At 43.0% G+C, this 21510-nt stretch overlaps 1 protein-coding gene across 5 annotated transcripts; it reads right to left on the bottom strand.

The window, feature by feature from the left end:
* Positions 1 to 631: 631 nt before the first annotated feature.
* APTX (aprataxin) lies at positions 632 to 19721 on the bottom strand. 5 transcript variants are annotated; one of them, XM_065878519.1, is made up of 8 exons: positions 19617 to 19721; positions 12458 to 12594; positions 11106 to 11152; positions 10566 to 10868; positions 9903 to 9962; positions 8857 to 9083; positions 2150 to 2253; positions 632 to 907 (listed from the first exon to the last, which is right to left on the bottom strand). In XM_065878519.1, exons 2-8 carry the CDS (start codon positions 12588 to 12590, stop codon positions 753 to 755), a joined length of 1029 nt encoding a protein of 342 aa, XP_065734591.1. In that variant the 5' UTR covers positions 12591 to 12594; positions 19617 to 19721; the 3' UTR covers positions 632 to 752. The 5 variants fall into 5 exon arrangements, with proteins under 5 accessions (XP_065734591.1, XP_065734590.1, XP_065734589.1 ...); XM_065878518.1 differs by having other exon boundaries at positions 19681 to 19718; XM_065878517.1 differs by having other exon boundaries at positions 19164 to 19708.
* Between the last annotated feature and the right edge of the window lie 1789 nt (positions 19722 to 21510).

Below are 21510 nucleotides of genomic sequence, written 5' to 3'. Positions count from 1 at the left end.
TTTATTTTCAGACAACAGATCTGAGCAAGACACCAAGAAGACTTGACAGTTGAACTGTGATGAACATATGGCTGAGTATTTCCATACCATCCAGGAACTCCTGATATTAGAAGAAAACTCCATCCTTCTACCCCCTCACCTAGCCTGTTTGCTCAGAGTGATGCAGAACTGATGAGACAGACTTCCTGGGAAAAGGAGCATTTGGGTGGTTTGGGATAGAAAGCAATGAAGGGGACAGAAGAAACTAAGTCTCCCTATGAAGGAGGGAAAGACAGAGAATATTACAGACCAGATTAAGATCAGAGAACAAGACCAATCAGTGCCTTCGGGATAAATAAGAGACCATTCTGGCTGCTCTGATGAAAGGGTACCACCTGCCTCTGAGGAGGAAGGATAAATGTAAGAAACAGAAATATATAAGCAGCCCTCTGCCTCTATATCCTGTGTTTGATCAGTTTGAACATGGCTTTGCTCCCATTAGTCAGACCTGATGTGGCTCCTGGAGATGGTGGGCCAGGTCTATCTCAGCCACCCTCACCAGAGAACACATCCATGACAAACCCTAATTCCTAATTCCTGAACTATTCAAGTCACCCCATATTGTGGCCACTCAGGAATAGAACAAGCTTTGAAAAAAAAAATTGCATGTTTTAATTCAAGAAATAAAAGTTCACACACAATCCAAAACAGGTGTCAGGAATTTGGTCTAAACAATCAGCCACACCTGCTGCAGAAGTTCAGGCTCCACAGAATCACTTTGGCCAGTGCTTCCTGAGATGCACTTTCAGCTGAGGAATGGAAGGCAGCAGCTGCTGGCACTCATGACAATGGAGGGGCAGCTTCAAGAGCTCACACATCCCATCTTGGACAGTCACTCTGCCAGCCTCTTGTACCATCTCAATCACAGCTGCAAGCAAGGAAATAGAGTTTAGAGTCCAGATACAAAAAAAAAGAGGAAGGAAGGAAGGGAGGGAGGAAGGGAGGGAGGGAGGGAGGGAAGGAGGGAGGAAGGAAGGAAGGAAAAAAAGAAAGAGGAGGGAGGAGGGGGGAGGGAGGGAGAGAGGAAGGAAAGAAGGAAGGAAGGAAGGAACAAAATCTGACTCCCAAATATGCCAGGTATCCTTAAAGCTAGTAAACTTGAGGTTACATTCACTATTGGGAAAATGGGCTCAGTCAGGTTCTAAATCTGAGCAACTTGTTTCTGAGATGGTTACATTCCTTCATGATACACTCTAAGCAATCCATGTTACTATGTCAAAGGCTAATTATCACAGGGCTTTACCCCTAGTTAGCCCTTGGTCAATGGGAGCTGTCATCATTAACATCCCAGCATGATGAAGTTCCACAGTATACACACTGGGAAATGCTTCCTTCTGTATACACAGCCTTCCCCTGTTAAGAAACCACTCTTGACGGAAGGCAGCCCCCTAGCTGCTGGCAGAAGAAAGAAATAACTGTTTAGAGCTTTCAGATCCACGAACTCCAATAATTCTCAGGACAACTTCTGAAGTCCCCCATTGTTAAAATAAACAATCATTTTTAGACCCTGACATGACAGCATTCTAAGTCCCCCAAGAAGGCTGCTCACAGCAAAGTGGCAATCCTACTACAATCCAAATAACCCAGTTTCTTTTAATGGGGCTCTCTGTACAGGCAACACAAAGTTGTACATGGGTTTTTGAAGCCAGGTTATTTTGGGAAACAAATGAATCAAGTATAAGAACAACTGAGAAGGGCCCTGATGGGGCAGTGGTTAAGAATCCACCTGCCAATGCAGGGGTTCGATCCCTGATCGGGTAAGATCCCACATGCTGCCAAGCAACTAAGCCCGTGCACCACAACTACTGAGCCTGCACTCTAGAGCCTGCAAGCCACAACTACTGAGCCTGCACTCTAGAGCCTGCAAGCCACAACTACTGAGCCCACGTGCCACAACTACTGAAGCCCATGCGCCTAGAGCCCGTGCTCTGCAACAAGAGAAGCCACCGCAATGAGAAGCCTGCACACTGCAACAAATAGTAGTCCCCTCTCACCCCAACTAGAGAAAGCCCATGCACAGCAACTAAGACCCAACAGAGCCAAAAGTAAATTAAAAAAAAGAACAACTGAGAAAATGAAACAAGTGTAAAAACCAAAGAACACTGTTTACCTTGTGATTCGAGGAAGTATTCGGTATTGAAAGAATTCCAGTGTTTTTTGTTTTTAAGGCAAGGAGAATCAAAATCCTGGCTGATCACATGAAGGTGTACATGGCTAGTTGAGAGGAAACAAAGATTGACCATTAAACCTAGCTTAATCAAAATGACAAAAAGTATGGGTATGTAAAATATTGATAGTGTTTCCATTTAACTCCACTCATTCATTCATTCACTTAAGACTATTTAAAGCATTGCAGCTCTATTTACAATAGCCCGGAGATGGAAACAACCTAAGTGTCCATCAACGGATGAATGGATAAAGAAGATGTGAAAAAAAAAAAAAAAAAAAAAAAGAAGATGAGGCACATATATACAATGGAATATTACTCAGCCTTAAAAAGAAACGAAATTGAGCTATTTGTAATGAGATGGATAGACCTAGAGTCTGTCATACAGAGTGAAGTAAGTCAGAAAGAAAAAGACAAATACCGTATGCTAACACATATATATGGAATTTAAGAAAAAAAAATGTCATGAAGAACCTAGGGGTAAGACAGGAATAAAGACGCAGACCTACTGGAGAACGGACTTGAGGATATGGGGAGGGGGAAGGGTGAGCTTTGACAGGGAGAGAGAGTCATGGACATACACACACTAACAAATGTAGTAAGGTAGATAGCTAGTGGGAAGCAGCCACATGGCACAGGGATATTAGCTCGGTGCTTTGTGACAGCCTGGAGGGGTGGGATAGGGAGAGTGGGAGGGAGGGAGATGCAAGAGGGAAGACATATGGGAACATATGTATATGTATAACTGATTCACTTTGTTATAAAGCAGAAACTAACACACCATTGTAAAGCAATTATACCCCAATAAAGATATTAAAAAAAATAAAGCAACCTAAATGTCCATTGACAGATGAATGGATAAAGAAGATGTGGTACATATACACAGTGGAATATTACTCAGCCATTAAAAGGAACGAAATGGGGTCATTTGTAGAGACATGGATGGACCTAGAGACTGTCACACGGAGTGAAGTAAGTCAGAAGGAGAAAACCCAATATATATTAATGCATATATGAGGAATCTAAAAAAATGGTATAGATGATCTTATTTGCAAAGCAGAAACAGAGACACAGACGTAGAGAATAAATGCATGGACACTGAGAGGGCAAAGGGGATGGGATGAATTGGGAGATTGGGATTGACATGTGTACACTGCTATGTATGGAATATATAACCAATGAGAGCCTGCTGTATAGCGCAGGGAACTCTGCTCGATGCTCTGAGGTAACCTAGAGGGGAGGGAAAACCAGAAGGGAGGGGATATGTGTATACATATGGCTGATTCACTTCACTGTACAGCAGAAACTAGCACAACATTGTGAAGCAACTATATCCTAATTTAAAAAATTTTTTAAAAAGACTATTTACGGCTCATTAAGTACCTACTCAGGCCAAGCACTGTACTAGCACTGGGAATTTAGCAGTGAACAAAACGGGAAAGGCCTATGCCCTTACAGAAATTATATTCTAAAGAGGGGAGAAAAATAATAAATAAGTAAACAGATAAACAAGGAAAATTCAAAATGTTAACATTGCTAAGAAAAAAATAAAACAGGGAAATGGGAGAGAGAGTGCCTGAGGGTAGAGGCTGCCTCTTTAAGTAGCTAGGGTGTACAGGGAAGGCCTCTCCCAGGCAGTGATTTGAGCTGAGAAAGCAGTAATGAAAGCAAAGATCTGAAAGAGTGTTTCAGGGAGTGGGGAGACCAAGTGTGAAGGCCCTGAAAAAGGGCTTGGTGCAACCAAGGAGCAGAAAGGAAATATGGCTGGAATGGCTGGAAACAAGGAGCAGGGACTAGGTAGAAGCCAGATCATAAAGGGTCTTATAGGTTGGCAGAGGGTTTGCATTTTATTCTGATTACACTGGGGAACCACTGAAGGATTTTAAGCAGGGGAGTCCTGTTATCTGATTGACACTTGATAAGATCACTCTGGCTACTGTGTGGAGAAAGGACTGTAGAAAGGGTAAGGATGGATACAGAGAGACCAGTTAGGAGGCTGCTACAGCAGTCCAGGCCAGAAATAATCATGTTTTAGACAGGAGCTATAGCAGTTGAGATGACAAGAAGCAATCCAATTTTGAATATATTCTGGAATAGAACCAATGGGACCAACTAATGGATTGGATGTAGGTTTGGGGAGGTGCCACTTGCTAAGATGAAGAAGCTTCAGGAAAAGCAGGTTTGAGGAAGAAAACAAAGAGTTTGCTTTTGGATTTGTTAAACCAAGTAGGATGACTTTTTGTATAGCTTTGACTCTTAGAATCAGTAATATTTCACATTCTCCCAACAAATCATCAAAACCAACCAGTGCCGTGTGGGAATTTAAAATGGAATATAAGGGCTTCCCTGGTGGCGCAGTGGTTGAGAGTCTGCCTGCTGATGCGGGGGACACGGGTTCGTGTCCCGGTCCGGGAGGATCCCACGTGCCGCGGAGCGGCTGGGCCCGTGAGCCATGGCTGCTGAGCCTGCGTGTCCGCAGCCTGTGCTCCATAGCAGGAGAGGCCACAGCAGTGAGAGGCCCACATACCGCAAAAAAAAAAAAAAAATGGAATATAAGCAGTAACAAATAAACCTAACTGTATTACAAATAAAAAGGGAACCACACTGAAGGGGGTCAGGAAGAAAATAACTACCTAGTTAAGCTTGGAAAGCAGTATTTTGACTGGATTCTGTAAAGATAAAAAGAACGTTATACAAAGCCTGTACTCTAGTGAGTAAAATGTCTTTCTCACCTGTGTGCGGATTAGCAATTCTGCAACTATTTTATGTGTATACTAGGACTGAACAAATAAGTGAACTAATTGCAGCTAAAGAGAGCCAAATTTCTCACTGTTGGAGAAAGAAGTCACAAAAAAGGAAACAGGAAGACAAGGATGAACCTGTGGAGTTGGACTGGAATCAGAAGTATCAGCATGAGCTCATGGCTTTCCATACACATGTACAGGTAGGTAAACAGAGAAATAAACAGAGAGGTGCATGTATCTGTGTGGGTAAGGATTCATGCATGTATTTCCTGGCTTCATCTGCTAAGAGGACCTAGAAGCAAAGACACTCTGGAACCAACCACTTCTCTCTACAGAAACCTCGTGCCCTAGTCTTGGCTTATAAATGTCATTATCCACTAAAAAGAACTAGGGCTCTTTGGAAAAGTGGTTCATTCCAGGGCTAGAACAGGAAAAATATAAGATAAGCCTGGAACATCTTGTTCCAAAAAATAAGGAGCCAGAAAATAAGGAAGAGCTCAAAAAATGTTTGGGGCATGTCAAAGTGATACAGGAGCCAATCTAAAGGAATTTCCAATGACCAAAGCTGGAACAATTTGAGCAATAAACAGAGATAGATTAAATTAAATCCTATAGACTAAAATAAATATCCATGAGTCCATACGTGTATTGAATAAATACATAATGGGGGAGAAGGGACAGTTCTTCCACACAGAGTAATTCCAATTAACAAATTAGAAGGAATGAGGGAAACATAAAATTACCATTAGGTAAACACCATAATAATAACTGTTGCAGGCAAGATCCACCAATAGATGCTAAAATCACTGGGCAAAAGTTTGAGGAGAAAATATATAGTAGCATAGTCTTAAACATCTCTCCCCAAGATATTCATCAATTACAAGGGAAAAACAGTAACTCTGAGTAAAGAAACCTGGCAGACACCACCTGAACGAAGTGATCAAGGTGAATATCATGAGCAACAAACCATCTCAACATCATGCACTCCTGATATGATGCACTGAGAAGGACACACATCATTTCTGTGGTATATTGATAACCTTAATCTAGTCATGAAAAAACACCAGACAAACTCAAATTGAGAGACATCCCGTAAAACAACTAGCCAGTACTCATCAAAAGTGTCAAGGTCATGAAAACCAGAAAAGGAGGAGGAACTGTCACACATCAGGGAGACTAAGGAGAGACAACAAATAAATGCAATGTGGGATCCTGGAGCAGAAAAAAAATGGAAAGAAAAATGGCTGAAATTCGAATAAGGTCTAGAGTTTAATTAGTGGTGATATTATGGAAGATCTTTGTTCTACTTCATACTTCCAGTTTTATATTTTCTAAATTGAAAATATATTACTTTTACAATAGAAAAAATATTTAATTTATTACCTTTTCCTTCCTATCTTTAATTTATTCAAAATGATATCATAAAGAGTGATCATAGGGCTTCCCTGGTGGTGCAGTGGTTGAGAGTCCACCTGCCGATGCAGGGGACACGGGTTTGTGCCCCAGTCCAGGAGGATCCCACGTGCCGCAGAGCAGCTGGGCCCATGAGCCATGGCCGCTGAGCCTGCGTGTCCGGAGCCTGTGCTCCGCAATGGGAGAGGCCACAGCGGTGAGAGGCCCGCGTACCGCAAAAAAAAGAGTGATCATAAAAGGATATGTAACTGGAAACTTTACTTACTGGTCATTTTGCTTCCCACCCACACCAGTCACAGCTCGTGCCTTTAGCATTCTCCTTAGCACAATAGCAGATGCAGAAAACAGACGTGTGGACACAGGGTGGGAAGCAGGGGGTGGGATGAATTGGGAGATTAGGATTGACATATATACACTACCATGTGTAAAACAGATAACTAGTGGGAGCCTGCTGTATAGCACAGCGAGCTTAGCTTGGTGCTCTGTGGTGATCTCAATGGGTGGGATGGGGGCGGGGGAAGGGAGGTCCAAGAGGGAGAGGATATATGTATACATATAATTGATTCACTTCGTTGTACAGCGGAAACTGACACAGCATTGTAAAGCAACTACACCCCAATTAAAATTTTTTTTTCTTTTTTTTTTTTTTGCGGTACAGGGGCCTCTCACTGTTGTGGCCTCTCCCATTGCAGAGCACAGGCCCTGGACGCGCAGGCTCAGCAGCCATGGCTCACGGGCCTAGCCGCTCTGCGGCATGTGGGATCCTCCCGGACCGGGGCACAAACCCGTGTCCCCTGCATCGGCAGACGGACTCTCAACCACTGCACCACCAGGGAAGCACCCCAATTAAAAATTTTTTTAAAAAAAGGGTATGGACACCATGATTACTACGTGAAAAGGGCTTTGTGATCAAGGGCTGTTAGTCATGAGCTCTGCAGTATTAGGGAAATAGGATTATGGGTGACTTTTTGCCCTAAATTTTTGAATAAGGTTTTAACAATTAAAAAATATTTTTTTAATGAGATACAACATAACTTCCACACTGTGACCTAGCAATTCCACTTCTGGGTATTTATACAAGAGCAAAAAGATGAAGTATATCCATGATATACACAACAACATGCATGAATCTCAAAATCCATTATGCTGACCAAAAAAAGACAGAAAAAGAGTATACATTGTATGATTCCACTTATATGAAGTTCTAGAACAGACAAAACTAATCTATGCTGAAAGAAAGGAGAACAACACGTGGGAATTGAGGGGAGGACTGCAAGAAAGGAGCACAAGGGAACTTCCTGGGAGATGATAGAAACGTTCTGTATCTTGATCACAGTGATAAGTTACATGGCATATACATCAAGACTGATCAAACTATAGATCTTATTGTGCATTTTATTATATGTAAGTTATGCCTCAATTTAAAATAAAGAGTATTGATAGGGAAAAAATATGGCACAAAAATTTCACTCGTTAAAGTAACCAGTAATCTAAGTCATAATTACCCACCTAATAAAATGTGAAGACTGTTAGGTGGTTAAATAAAATAACCAAAAGAAATTCTGACACATGCTACAATATGGATGAACCTTGAAGACATTATCCTAAGTGAAATAATCCAGCCACAAAACAACAGATACTGTATAATTCCACTTATACGAGGTACCTAGGGAAGTCAAATTCATAGAAACAGAAAGTAGAATCGTGGTTGCCAAGGGCTAGGGGGAGGAAGGAATGAGAGGTAATTCAGGAAGATGAAAAAAGTTCTAGAAATAGATGGTGGTGATGGTTGCACAACAATGTGAATGTACTTAATGCCATTGAACTGTACACTTAAAAATAGTTAAAATAGTAAATTTTATGTTATGTATATTTTACCACCAAAAAAAAAAAACAGCCTAAGATAAAGACTCAGAAACCCAATCACTCTGCTTATCTTGTTGCTTAGCTCAAAAGAATTGGAGATCTGCCTTGCTTTCACTCCTTGAAAAGAATCAGTCATTAATTTCTGAATCCTTCTGGGTATGAGCCAAAGGAAAACAGGCTCTACACTTTTTTCTCATTTTATTTTAAATCTTAGATCTACTAGGCTGTCATGAAAGAATTCAGTGATGCTTGCCTCCTTCAAAGCAATGGTTCCTAATCATTTAGGGGTTATAGATGCTTCTGAAAAATCTGATAAAAGCCACTGACCACAGTTCTTCACCCGAAGGCAATGAAGCTGCTTCATCTAGTTCATATGTTAGGCTCTCAGAGTTTACACTTTGAGAAGAACAAAGAACTGAAAGTTATCGAATTATAAGCAGAAGTAGGAACTCAAGGCTTACGAGCAAGTCAGGCAGGAGGGTTGAAGTTTCAGCCCACCTGCCTTGGAAACACCCCACCCTACTCCCCTGGACCTCAGGGCTATAAGCACAGTCAGCGGACCCAGGCTGAATCCATCTGTCCACCTAGATAGAACCAGGACACACCAGCACTCCCCACAAGGCTTACCTCATGCTGGGAATGGCATGGTAGCCCAATCGGAAGCGGAGTTTGCTAGACCCAGCGAAGTCTGCAATCACTTTTTCCCCCACAGTGTGCATGTGTCTGAGGAGCTCAAGGTGTTCTCCGGTCACAGCCTTCAGACTGGAAATGGAGGCCCATGGTAAGACCAGCCAGTGGTGACGAGCCTTGGGGTATTTATCCTTAATCACCACCACCTGCTCATCTTTGTAAACCTAGCAGAGGGGCACAAGAGAAGGAAACGGACATCTACAGCCCATCTTGTGTGTGCCAGATAGTCACATTCATTAACTCACTTAATTCCCACCACAATCTTGTGCAGAAGGTCTTAGTATCCCAATTTTGACCAATGAAAGCACAGAGACTCAGATAAGTTGAGTGTCTTGCGCCAGGTCACATAGTTATCAGTACTAAGTGGGAAGTCTAGAATTCCAACACAGATCTAGTTGACTCCAGTCTGCGTTTTCAGTCACCACACTACACAGAACACACAGAAGAGGCACATAGTTCCTGAGGATCAGATGTAAAACCCCTGCAGGCATGAACTCAAATGCACTATTCTCACTCTAACACAGCAGACCACATGACACATGCAAGTGTGTTCCAAGAAGCCCTATCAGATTGCCCCTTGTCACCCCAGGATGTAATTTAAGAACTCAGACTCCTCCCAGGATGATGCCTGACTATTAATCCCAGGGCAGCCCAGTAACTACAGTCACTATACATTATCTGACACTCTGTTGAAAGAGACCACACTAAGGTTAACACAACTTCCCTTATAATAATAGTACCCAGAAGTTTAGGAGGAACAAGGCAGAAGGGATATTCATTTGAAAAACTTGGCTTCTCTCCAAAGAACTCCAGTTGCTAACTTACTGACAATGAGAAAAGCCACTTGATCTCACAAAATAGCCCAGTAAAACGAATCTCACTCAGAAGGACTAATCTCCTTTGATTTCATTTGTAGTTATGAACTCTGTGAAGTGATCATTTAAAATGTGAAATGTATTTCAATGCCAAAATTTTATTCTGACCTGCATTTTGGGGTCCTCCATTGAAATCTTCAAGCCTTGACTCCAGTGGCCCAATGATTCCTAGAGCAAAAAGGGGCAATGTAAATCACAAATGCGATAGTTAAATTTGTCAGTAGTTAATACTGGACGTCAGCAGAGTCCAACCAAACTTGGAAATAAGGTCAGTCTTTAAGAATTAAACTATATCTCTTTACCTCAATCTTTTCCTTTATGAACCATAAGCCATCCCCATTTTCTTCCCATATTCAGAGCTGCATGTCTAGACAGAGGCTGGAAACACCAGAGTGTGAAGTGCATCTTCTTTGCCCTCTCCCACTCCATCTACAGCCTAAGTTTCCACTTTGACATCAGGATGTGAATCACATGATCTATGAAGGATGTTCCAATCTTAACCTTCTATAGATATACACTGACCCATTTTAGCAGCTCAGTGTTAAGCACACTGCCATTATCACCCTACCTTCAAGGGGCTTACCTCAGAAATTCAAGAGAAAAGTACATAAAGGGATATTCACCCAAGTGACTGGTGACACAAACAAGTGACTCTTTCATCATGGTTAATAACCCCTTAGGCATGTCTGGGCTTTACTGCGTACAAAACAATTAAGTAGTCATTACACCTCATTTAATCTCCACATCATCTATCAAGCACACTACCCTCACCTTTTTGGTGGATGCATCTTTCTCCTTCTTTGGGGGCACAGAGCACTGGCTAGGGTTGCTTCCAGGTTCTAGTCTTGTACTGGGCTCAGCTTCCTGGGCAGCAGCCCTTTCTACAGAATCACTGTTGCCTGACCTCTTTCTCTTCCTGTGTGTTTCCAGGCCAGGGTTCTTTGTCTCTTCCTCAAACTCTATGATATATGGATAAAGTTCATTCACCAGGTGGAGGACCTGGCCAGGCTGCAGCTTCACCTCTTGGTCTTTCCCAATTATGAGTGAGTCAATGCTGGTGGGATTGACCCCTACCTATGGAATAATCAGAAAATAATTATAATAATAGCAATAACACCATTAGCAATATAGCTACTCCTATGTTCACCACTTACTATGTGCCAGGCACTGTGCTTAATATTCACTTCCGTTACTCTGCCACTTCCACACGTGACAGAGAACCCTTTATTGGCTGGCACAGACATTCTAAAGTCAACAGTGTAAGAAAATCATCAAGTATAACATGGAAATCCAAGTTACAAATAGACATACCTGCTTTACCTTGACATATCCTTTGTTACACTCCGCTTTCAACTGTACTGAAAGAGATTGAAAAAAGTTAAACCCAAATGCCATGAAGAACCAGGCACTTGCTCCTGTTCTCCCTACAAGACAATGAAGCCTCACTCCAGGAGGCAATGTGACAAGGGTTTCCTCAAAGGCCTAAGAGCAAAATCATCCATTATTCAGGTGGCTAGGGCTCCAGGTCCTTCCATAAAATGCCCAACAGTGTACATACTCCCTTAGCTACTTCTAATATCTTTATAAGGCAGCTACACTGAATCCCCACAAGTCTCCCTATTCCAGAGCCCTTGGCCCACTCAGGATCACAGACTCTGCAGTCAGGAAAGGGGACCCATTTCTCTCACAAGCTCTTATATCTCAGGATTAAATCAAGACTTCCACTATTGTATGAAACCATCAGATGCCTTCAACAGAGAAAAAGGTAAAAGATACATTCCTGGAAAACTGAAGTTCAGCTGGCCTTGGGTAGGAGGAGTAGAAAGAATATTCTAGAAAAAGGATTGCAGGGACAGAACAGTCTGAGCATGTGTGGGAAGAAGTAACACTAAATACTTGTGTTCAGATACGTGAACAAAAAGCTTCTGGACAGGCTGACATATACATCCCTACAGCTGCTGCTGTGACAAGGCAGACAGAGAGCAAGAAGCAGTGTCTGCTTCTGTATGTTTGGCTTAGCCAGCTCAAGCATGGCATTTTTCTTTCTCCCATTTAGATTAACTCATGTGGAAAAAACCATAATCAGTGCTGCAGACTCCAAGCCTTAGGAACCATGGCAAACACACTGCAGGGGGAGGCCTGGTAGCAGTGAGCATGTCTGGAGTTTACAGGTAAAAAATGAAGTACATGGTAAAGATTTTTCCTAAGGACTTTCATTTCATTAAATCCCACGAAAGACATTTCAAGAGCTAGATGTCATAGTCTTTTAAAGATACCACCCTCTGTGTGTGGCAAAATGTAAAGGACGAAACCATCCCATCACTTCTCAGACATGGTTCCAAACTGGAAATCCCAGAATTCAATTGTCTCACTGCCCAAAGAGGAATCTCCCTGGGCAAAGCAGAGTGCAGAACTCAGTTCCACCAACCCATAGTACAGGATAGAACCTGCCTGCTCCCAACACTGAATATTAACCACTTTCAGAGGGTGGAGTCAGGAGTGCATGGGGCCCTAGCACTGGCTAAAAGAGCTCAGTTCCTGAGTTTTGTTTATGGCACACAAAAGGTTTTCCATCAGTAGCATCCAGGAAATGTACATCTTTGATTACATCACCATCTGAGGGAACCAAACACGGTAATCTCCACAATCCTATGACCAGTTACCTTGCTGTCGAGAACATTTCTTGTCAGTGATCTTGGTCTCGGGGCTGCGTCCAACCATGACTGCTTCCAAATGTGGAAGTTTGATTCGCTGGTGCCGATTGTCCTGTCTCACCAACCAGCACACCCGCATCATTAGTCTGAGAGACAAAACACAAGAGAATCGCTGGAAAAACTAGCACAGGTCCTCCAGGACCACACCCCAGCACCACCACACATGCCATTTACCAGCTGTTCATCTTGAGGCAAGTGACTTCACCTCCCTAGTCTCAATTTCCTCACCTGTAAAATGTGATAATGACAGGACTCATGAAGGTGTTGTGAGGATTAAATAAAACAATATGGGTAAAGTATTTACTTCTGTGCCTCAGTCATGCTATGTAATCAAATATTTGTTATGTTTATTGATATACTCTATGTGCTGGACATTAAGCTACCTGCTGAGGATCAAAGAATGATGAAACATTGTCCCTAGCCTTCAGGGACCTGGAGTATAATGGGGCAGACTCATATATCAATTATTACAACATAATGTAATATCTACTATGAGAAGGGAGTAGCCAAATATGGCCTTAGCCCAGGGAAAGAAAGACTAACTCTTGCAGGGAGCATCAAAAAAGGCTTCACGAGGAAGGGATATTCACACTCAGTTTTAAAGGGTGAGAAGCTTGCCTGGCAGAGAGCTAAGGACATAAGAACAGAGGATGTTCTCCATAGGCATCAAGGTTTCCATTCCTTAACTGTCAAAACATACTGATGTTAGAACAACACATTTTACTGCCATCTGCCAGAAGATAGTCATCATAAATATACAAACCTACAATTTCTAAAGTGTGAATGCAGCACCTTTGTGCAATACACAACCTGCACAACACTACTGGAGGGTCTGATACTCTTTTGTAAAACAACTTTTATGGTCATGTAGGGTATCAGTAGAAGAGAAAGAGAAGAAATTCGGGAGAGGGACGAGGCCTGAAGAAAGAGGATGGAGAGGAAAAAGAGCCAGGAGAAATTGTGAAGGTAGACTTATTGCTGACTGCATCTGGGGAATGACAAGGGAGTGAAGGTTTCTAATTTGGAAATACTCATTACCCAAAATGAGGAATACACTGGAGACATAATTTAGTGATAAATGATAAGTGAAGAAGAGATGATTTCAGATTGAAACGCAATTAGATTAAGTTGCCTGCAGAAGATCCTAGAGTCACACTAGGATATACGGGTATGAAGCTCAAGGAGGGGAAGGGACTGAAGGTATATATATATATATGTGTGTGTGTGTGTGTGTGTGTGTGTGTGTATTTTTTGAGACTATAAAGTGCATTATTTGGAGTCTTGGGAATTGCAATTCAGGAGACACAGTTTCGAGTAAAACTGAAAGTGTTTCAGGGGAGAGAAAGAATCAGGGGCTTATAAAGGTAAATGCCACAAGGTTGTTAAAGTTCTAAGAATTATGACCAGTTCTGACACAAAAAGGAAGTATTTGTCCTTAACTGAATGTATATATATGAGAGGCATCAACATGTCACAGAAGTTAGGGTAAAAAGAGAGGATGAGATCACCTAGGGGCAGAACAGGGAACTGTGGGAGGGACAGACTAGATCTTTGGGACACCTCCCTAGACTCCAGAAGCCTACTAACGTTCAAGCCTCTAATACCCTCTCCTTGCGAAACACTCCTTGCAGGCAAGGCAACACTCAATCAGCCGCTCTGCACAAGCTTTGTATCCAAAGGGGAGAGAAAAAAACCAGATTTTTCAAAATCAGAGTTTCACTATCATCTGCAAAGACAGAATAACGCAAAGCAGAGTGAGCAAATGAGTGCTGAAGACGTGCAGTCACAGAAATAGGATCAGTCAGGAAAGGCTTTGGAAACTGCCCAGTAGAAAAAGCCAAGAGCCAAGGGGACTGATAAGAAAGAAAAGGAGTGGGAGTGGACATTCCACTTCAAAAAGCACAAGTGACGGTACAGATTTCAGCAATGACAAGCCATGGGTGAGGGGTGAGCAGCAGACCTTAGTTGGCCAACCCAGAGGAGCTGCCCCAGAGAGTCACCCAAAGAAGGCAAAGGTGTTGAAAGAACACTAGGCCAAAAAGTTGAGATTTAACAATCCATAGGAGACAACTGCCAGGGTCTGAGCTGCAGAGTGAGGTGAAATGATGCTGTGTATAGGCAGGCTGGAGTGGAGAAATCTAGAGTCAGAGATGAGTCATTTAATAAATTAAATGTGGGCCAGAGTTAGGTCTAAAAGGCAACTCCTTCGTGAGGGAGCTGATGCAAGAGCATGAAGAGTCAGCTGTAAATCTAAAATCCTAAACCCAGAGCCTCAAGTGATGATGGTGCTACAGGCAAGTCCCACTTCTAAACGCTATGTGTTCAGAGGGGCATGTTTGCTCTTGCTGGAAACTGATGAATGAGCAGGTCATGGACTGAGAAATGAAGTATGTCTTCATTAAGCATTGGGAAATAAGTCAACTGGTGACTGACTACTCACAGTAGTAATAAAGAAGCCTGAAGAGAGAACAGTTGGATAGCAGGGACAGGAGGGAATCCAGAGGACAGCTGAGAGCATGGCTGACTTTTGCAGGATAATAGGACCTACCCCTCCTGCCCCACACAAACATACATTCACATGCTTCATTCCCTCTAAAGTTCTGAAGTTATAATGTTTCTATTTACTACACCTTGAGAAACTGAAGCAGTGACTACAGGATGCTTATGTAACTAACCTTAAGCAATATCTTCGCCCATTTCAGCCTCCAATTCCAACTTCTAGGAATGAAGCATTTTAGAATATGGGGAGCACATAAGGATGGATGTTCCTGAATCTTTAATATAACTCATCCAGTAAAACTCCATAAACTGCAAGCTCTATGACAGCAGAAGTCAAGGCCATTTTTCCTTCCACTATACCCATAGCACTTAATACCTAGCATACAGCAAGAATATAATAAATATTTGCAAGTGAATGACCAGATAATAATCCTATCCAGGTTCTCCTCCCTTCCTTCTCTCTTCCCTCCTCTAGCTCCTCTTAAGTGGGGTGCTTTGCTACTCTCTCTGAGCAACCCCATCTCCACATTTATGTGGGTAAATCCTAATTCTCTATTTTTCAGCCCCACACTTTTTACTCCAGAGTTGTAGGGACTGGTCAGAAAGAAATTCTGATTATTTCTTAAGGGACCCAAGTGATCTGATGGGCCGCACAAGGCCAGAAATCTGGTAACCTGGAACACGCTGTCCAGAAGAATGTTCTGCAATGATATACGTGTTCTAAACACTAACGCAGCCACCATGTGACAATCAAGCAACTGAAATGTAGCTGGTGCAACAGAGGAACTAAATTTCTTACTTAGCTTTTTTAAAATTTACCTTAAAGTTACGATAGCTACACGTGGCTGAGGGCTACCATAATGTCCAGCACTGCCCTGATCAATCCCAAATCCCTCAGGCTTGAAATTGAGACTCTCATACTTTAACCCCACAGAGGTTACTTATTTCACCTCCCACTTCTTTTCATAAAACTAGTCCCATTTACCCATCCCTCTCTCTCCTTCCTTCCCCTCACATACATCCTTCAGGTATAACGTACTACATCAGGTCTCCCAAGTAAGTCATTATGAATATGCTCTCCTGGTACTGAATTATATTCTTTCCTTCCTCCTAAAAAAACAAAACATTCTTCCCAACCTCCAAGTCCCACCTCCTCCCTGAGGCCTTCACAGAGCCTTCTCTCCTCTACATCTCCTCTTCTCTTCTCTACATCTTGTTATTGCGTGTGGTCGGATTTACCTTCTCTGAAAATGAAATATGGATGTAATCCCACTGGCCAAATGAGATTATAATCTCCTTGTAAACAGACTGCATCCATTCAGGAAACTCGGAGGAAGGATCTCTGGAAGTCACTGGCCTAGGCTAGGTCTGGTCTTGTACTTCTGGATCTGCTGGTCTTCAGCATACTTTTATCAAGTGCATACCATGTGCTAGGCACTTGCTAAATGTCTTACTTACATCATCTCATTTAATCTTCACAACTCTCATTCTAAGGAAAATTTAAGTCTTAGAGAAGAAAAGTAACACGTTCAAGTCACACAGCCAATGTGTGCCAGAGATAGGATTTGAATTATTCCAGGGAACGGGTTATTTTGTTGCTGTTGTTGTCTTGTTTTGGGTTTTTTTGACCACACTGCATGGCTTGCAGGATCTCAGTTCCCCGAACAGGGATTGAACCCGGGACACGGCAGTGAAAGGCCAGAATCCTAGTCGCTAGACCACCAGGGAACTCCTGAGAATGGGTTCGTAATCACTACATCATGTACTTTTTGTCTTCAGTCATTTGATCATTCAATCAAAATTACTGCATGTCTACCATGTACCTTATGCCACCCTGGTGCTGGGAATAAGGAGGTAACACATCTCACTTGTATTGTATGATGCAGGTATTATCTATCATATCTGCCTTCAAAAGGCTCAGAGTCTTGTGGAGGAGAGAGACTCAAAAACAACTGTAACAAATGTGGAAAGTATAATGATTGGTCTATGCAAAGGGTGTTGTCGGAGCACAAAGCTGGAGTATCCAACCTAGACTTGGAGAAAGGAGGTGTCAAGGAAGGTTTCCAATAAGAGGTGGGCCTAAAATGAGACCTATACATTAACTGGGTTAATTAGGTGAAAGTGGGCAGCCTAATTAGGTGAGGAGCAGGAAGAAGAGAAAGGAATCAGAGAGAAGATTCCAGTCAAAGGGAACAGCAAGGGCAGTGCACAAAGAAAGCACAGTGCACATGAAGAAGCAGTTCAGGGCTGCTGCAAACTAAGTATGAGGCAAAAAAAGAGGACGGAGACGCAGGCTGGTCCAGATGAAGCAGAGCCCTGGGTGACCAGCTGCAAAGTTCAAACGTTAGAAGCTCTAATGGATTTTGCAATTTAGTAAACAATAAATATTTGCTGAATGAGAGAAAAGATTGTATGAATGGACAGATCCCCTTAAATATTATTAGCAGGACTTTGACTCAGTCAGATGTGTTTTCAAAGATCATTTGGGGGAGGAGGGTAGGTTGTGTGGAGAACTGATAACGTCGGATACAGGACTAGAGTGGGGGATACCAGTTAGAAGGCCATCATATTTCAGATCAAAGAAGATAAGGTCCAAAGTAAGACAATAATAGAGATGGAAAAAAGAGCACAGATTTGAGAAATATTTAGGGGGCAAAATCAACAAGATTTAGTGATGGATGTGCTAAGAGTAAGTTCAGAGAAGACAGAATTTGAACAGTCTGTGGGACTCGCAGGCAGGGCTGTCCAGGGTAGTCAGAGGTGAGCACGAAACTCAGAGGAGATCTAAGCTGACACTTCGATTTGGGAGCATGCAGGAAGGAGTTAAAACCAAGCTAGTTGATGTACTCACCTAGGCAGTGTGTACAGAATGAAAAGAACAATGGGCCAAAGTCACAAGTCTTGTAAACACCCAACATTTTAGGAGAGGAGGAAGAAGACTATCCACAGGAGAAATGACTGGTGAGAGAGGCACATGGAAAAACAGCTAGAATGTAAGCTCTTTAAAGGAAGGAGGCACTTTGACTTGTTCATCTCTATATCACAGTACATGTTTGTTGAATAAATCAGCTGAGTGTATTGTCCTGAGAAGCAAAGGAGTAGGCAGTGAAAGGTATCATCAAGTTTCAAAAGCAGCAAAGGAATCCAGTAATGACTGAAGAATGTCTATCTGGTTTGATAATCAATCACTAGTGACTACAGGATAAAATTTCAGGGGAATGACAGATCTGAAAACTAGACTGCAGAAAGGAATAGGAGGTGGAGTTGGAGACAGAATTTAGAATACTCTTTTAAAAGTTTGGATGAGAGGGGAAGAGAGTTACTGCATGAGAGCCAAAGGAAGATGGATCACTAGGAACTTTTTCTTTCTTTCTGGCTTGGGAGCGTGGGGTGGGCAGGGGGACGACACACACATGGATATGAGAAACCTGACCTTGTTTATACATAACTGGGACATAAACAAGGGCACAAAAGACAAATGAAAACAAGGTCTCATAGGTGAAAGTATAAAAGAAAGGTCAGAAGCAAAAATAAAGGAAATTGCTTTGATCAGGAGACAGCTCATCCTCTGATACTGAAGGAAAGGTAAAGATAGGGGTAAAGCTAGATGACTGTATGAAGGGAAGGCAGAGGCAGAAATTTGAGGGAAAGCCCACCTGATGACCTCAATTTTCTCCCTAAAATAGTACACAACAGAGTAAGGTGTTTGGGAACTTGATAAACAGCTGAGGAAAATCAATATAAAATAGTGAATAACATCCAAGCCTCTGAAATCCAACTGCTCAAGTTCAAATCTTGCCTCCACCACCTACGGACTGTGCGACTTGTGGCCAGTTATTTAAGCTAAGTCTTTTATTTCTTCAGCTGTAAAACGATATTAATTAGTGCTCTACACCACAGCGTTGTCACAAGGGCTAAATTAAGAAGAAAAAGTTCAGTATCTGGCAAAAAACAAGCATTCAACACTACTATCACTCTTGTTAATAGTGAAAGTAGGATGAAAGCAGGAGCTAAGGAAATGTAAAAAGATCATCCGAGAGCACTGTGCAACTAAGGTGAAAGGGCACAAATCTGTTGTGTCTTCCCATGTGAAGAGTCCTGTCTCAAGTGTTCTAATGACGCCCAATATAAATCAAATTCTCAAAAGGCTCCAAACCTGGACCACATTAATTCCACATAGAAATTATATCCTTGCTTTGTTGAACCGCTATCACCGGTCTGCATGAGAAAAGGCTTGCTTCTTCTGGCCTTCCTGTAAGGCCTGTTGAGGACGCTGTGAAGGGCCCTCAAGTTCCTCTCATGGAGCGTTTGTGGAGAAAACAATGTCCTTCCTGACAGGCTGCGCCGCCTCCTTGGGTTGGACAGTGCCCATTCTCTAATCTTTCCTCTGCTTGTGTTCCAAGCTAGGTACAGGTATCAGGGGCACAGGTGAACGAACACGAAGTGGGACGGAGGCCAACGTGAGAGCCACCAAAACACGGCAGACGGGAAATGGGCAGCCCAGAGCCCTAGAGCCCTGGAGCCGGAGGATGCTGCAACGCCTGCCGGGAAAGAATCCGTGAGAGCGTTATTCAGGGCACACCACCTAACAGGCGATAGCGGACCCGGCCTGAGGCCCACTCCCACGGCTCTCAACCCGGCAGGCAGAAGAAGTAGGCCGATAACCGCCTTACCTAGAAACGGCGGAGGCTGACAAGCTCACGTTACTCCTCCACTTCCGGCGCTGTGGGATGACGTCACGAGACAGACTCGAGCGCAACCAGTGATTACCTGCTGACAGGATCTCGCCCGATGCCCGGATCCGGAAGTGCCCGCCCCACTTGGACCTGTATTGGGCCACGGTCCAAGTTCGGATCTTGGCAGTTATCCCAAAGAGGACGAGCTTTCTCAGCATCTGTCTATGCGAGAGCTGCTACCCCGTCACCACCTCTTAGTTTCTGAAATGGGAGAGACTTCAGGCTGCTCTCCTCTCGGTGGCCGTTTCTAGGCAGCCGTCCAGCCTCTGACCTTCCTCCGTCCAGCCTTCCTTCATAAGGAAAAGCTCACTACTTTTAAGGCCACCTTTTGCGCTGTAGACAGTAGCTGCTTGTGGCCGCCCCCTTTCAAAGCTACAATCTGCTTTCTCCTATTCTGGGGTAGAAAGGACTGGAGGGGAGAAACCTTAGCGGAGAAACCTGCTAAGATTTTTTAAATGCTGTCTTCACTAAATGAACTGGCTGAGGGGCAGTCAGGGAGGGGAGAAGCAGGATGTTGGAATGAGATGTGTTTACCGATTTTTACTGCAATTCCAAGATGTTCCCTAAGAGTCATATATTGCAATTATTCGAAGGCATTCTGGCAGATGGAAAAACTCCTCTCTCATTTGGAATATTGTTTCCTTCCAAAGAAAATCAGAGACTCAATGGTATGATGGCGATATCAGAGCTATAAAAACAGAGTGGGAGGATCTTCCAGGAAACACGGAAGGGAGACTTGGCAGTTGTTAGCAGAGAAGATGCAGGTTTATATTAGGGTCACACCAGTAAGTGGAGGAGCACAGGAAGCTTCTCAGCAGCCACACAGGCCTCATGGCAGTGGAATGTGGTTCACATTGCTCGAGGTAAATAGAAGTCTACTTTGGTGACCTGACCAGTTATTTCCTCAGAATTAAGCTTCTCTTAGCCTCTACTTCAACCTGACCTGCCTATGTTGTGTCTTGCGTTCAAAACTGGATTGGAGGGCTTCCGTGGTGGCGCAGTGGTTGAGAGTCCGCCTGCCGATGCAGGGGACACGGGTTCGTGCCGCGGTTCGGGAAGATCCCACATGCCGCGGAGCGGCTGGGCCCGTAAGCCATGGCCACTGAGCCTGCGCGTCCGGAGCCTGTGCTCCGCAACGGGAGAGGCCACAGCGGTGAGAGGCCCGCGTACCGCAAAAAAAAAAAAAAAAAAAAAAAAAAAACTGGATTGGATTATTCTAATTGGATTATTCATTCAACATATATTGTGCAAAAATGTCCAGCCTATTAGGTCTAGCCATTTCTCTATAGCATACTACCAGCCCAAGAAGCAGGATCACATGGCATAATGCACGGCTTCGGGGCATGGCAGGCACAAAATTTTCAAGGACTCCAAAACCAAAGATTTATCACAAACACATATATAGAGATTAATAGAGAATAAGCCTGTGGTATTATCTAATGCAGTAGCCCTCAAAATATAATCCTTAGATCAGTAGGAGTAGCCTCAAAACACTTGGGAACTTGTTAGAAATGCAAATTCTCAGTCCTCACCCCAGGCTTACTGATTCAGAAACTCTGGGGGGCGAGGCCCAGCAATATGTTTAACAAGCCCACCAGGTTATCCTAATATTGTACATGCTTAGATTTGAAATTCACTGATGGAAGGCAAAGGCTTCAAACCACACACTGTGATAAATGTGTTTTGTTAGTATACTCAGAGTTTTGGAGTTTTTTTGTTTGGTTTGTTTTTTTCAAATAAAATTTTTTTTTCAATTTTTAATTGTGG

Source organism: Phocoena phocoena, chromosome 6 (genome assembly GCF_963924675.1).
Source record: "Phocoena phocoena chromosome 6, mPhoPho1.1, whole genome shotgun sequence".
NCBI lineage: Eukaryota > Metazoa > Chordata > Mammalia > Artiodactyla > Phocoenidae > Phocoena > Phocoena phocoena.
The sequence above is the reverse complement of the archived record's forward strand: the minus strand, read 5'-3'. Positions and strand labels throughout refer to the sequence as shown.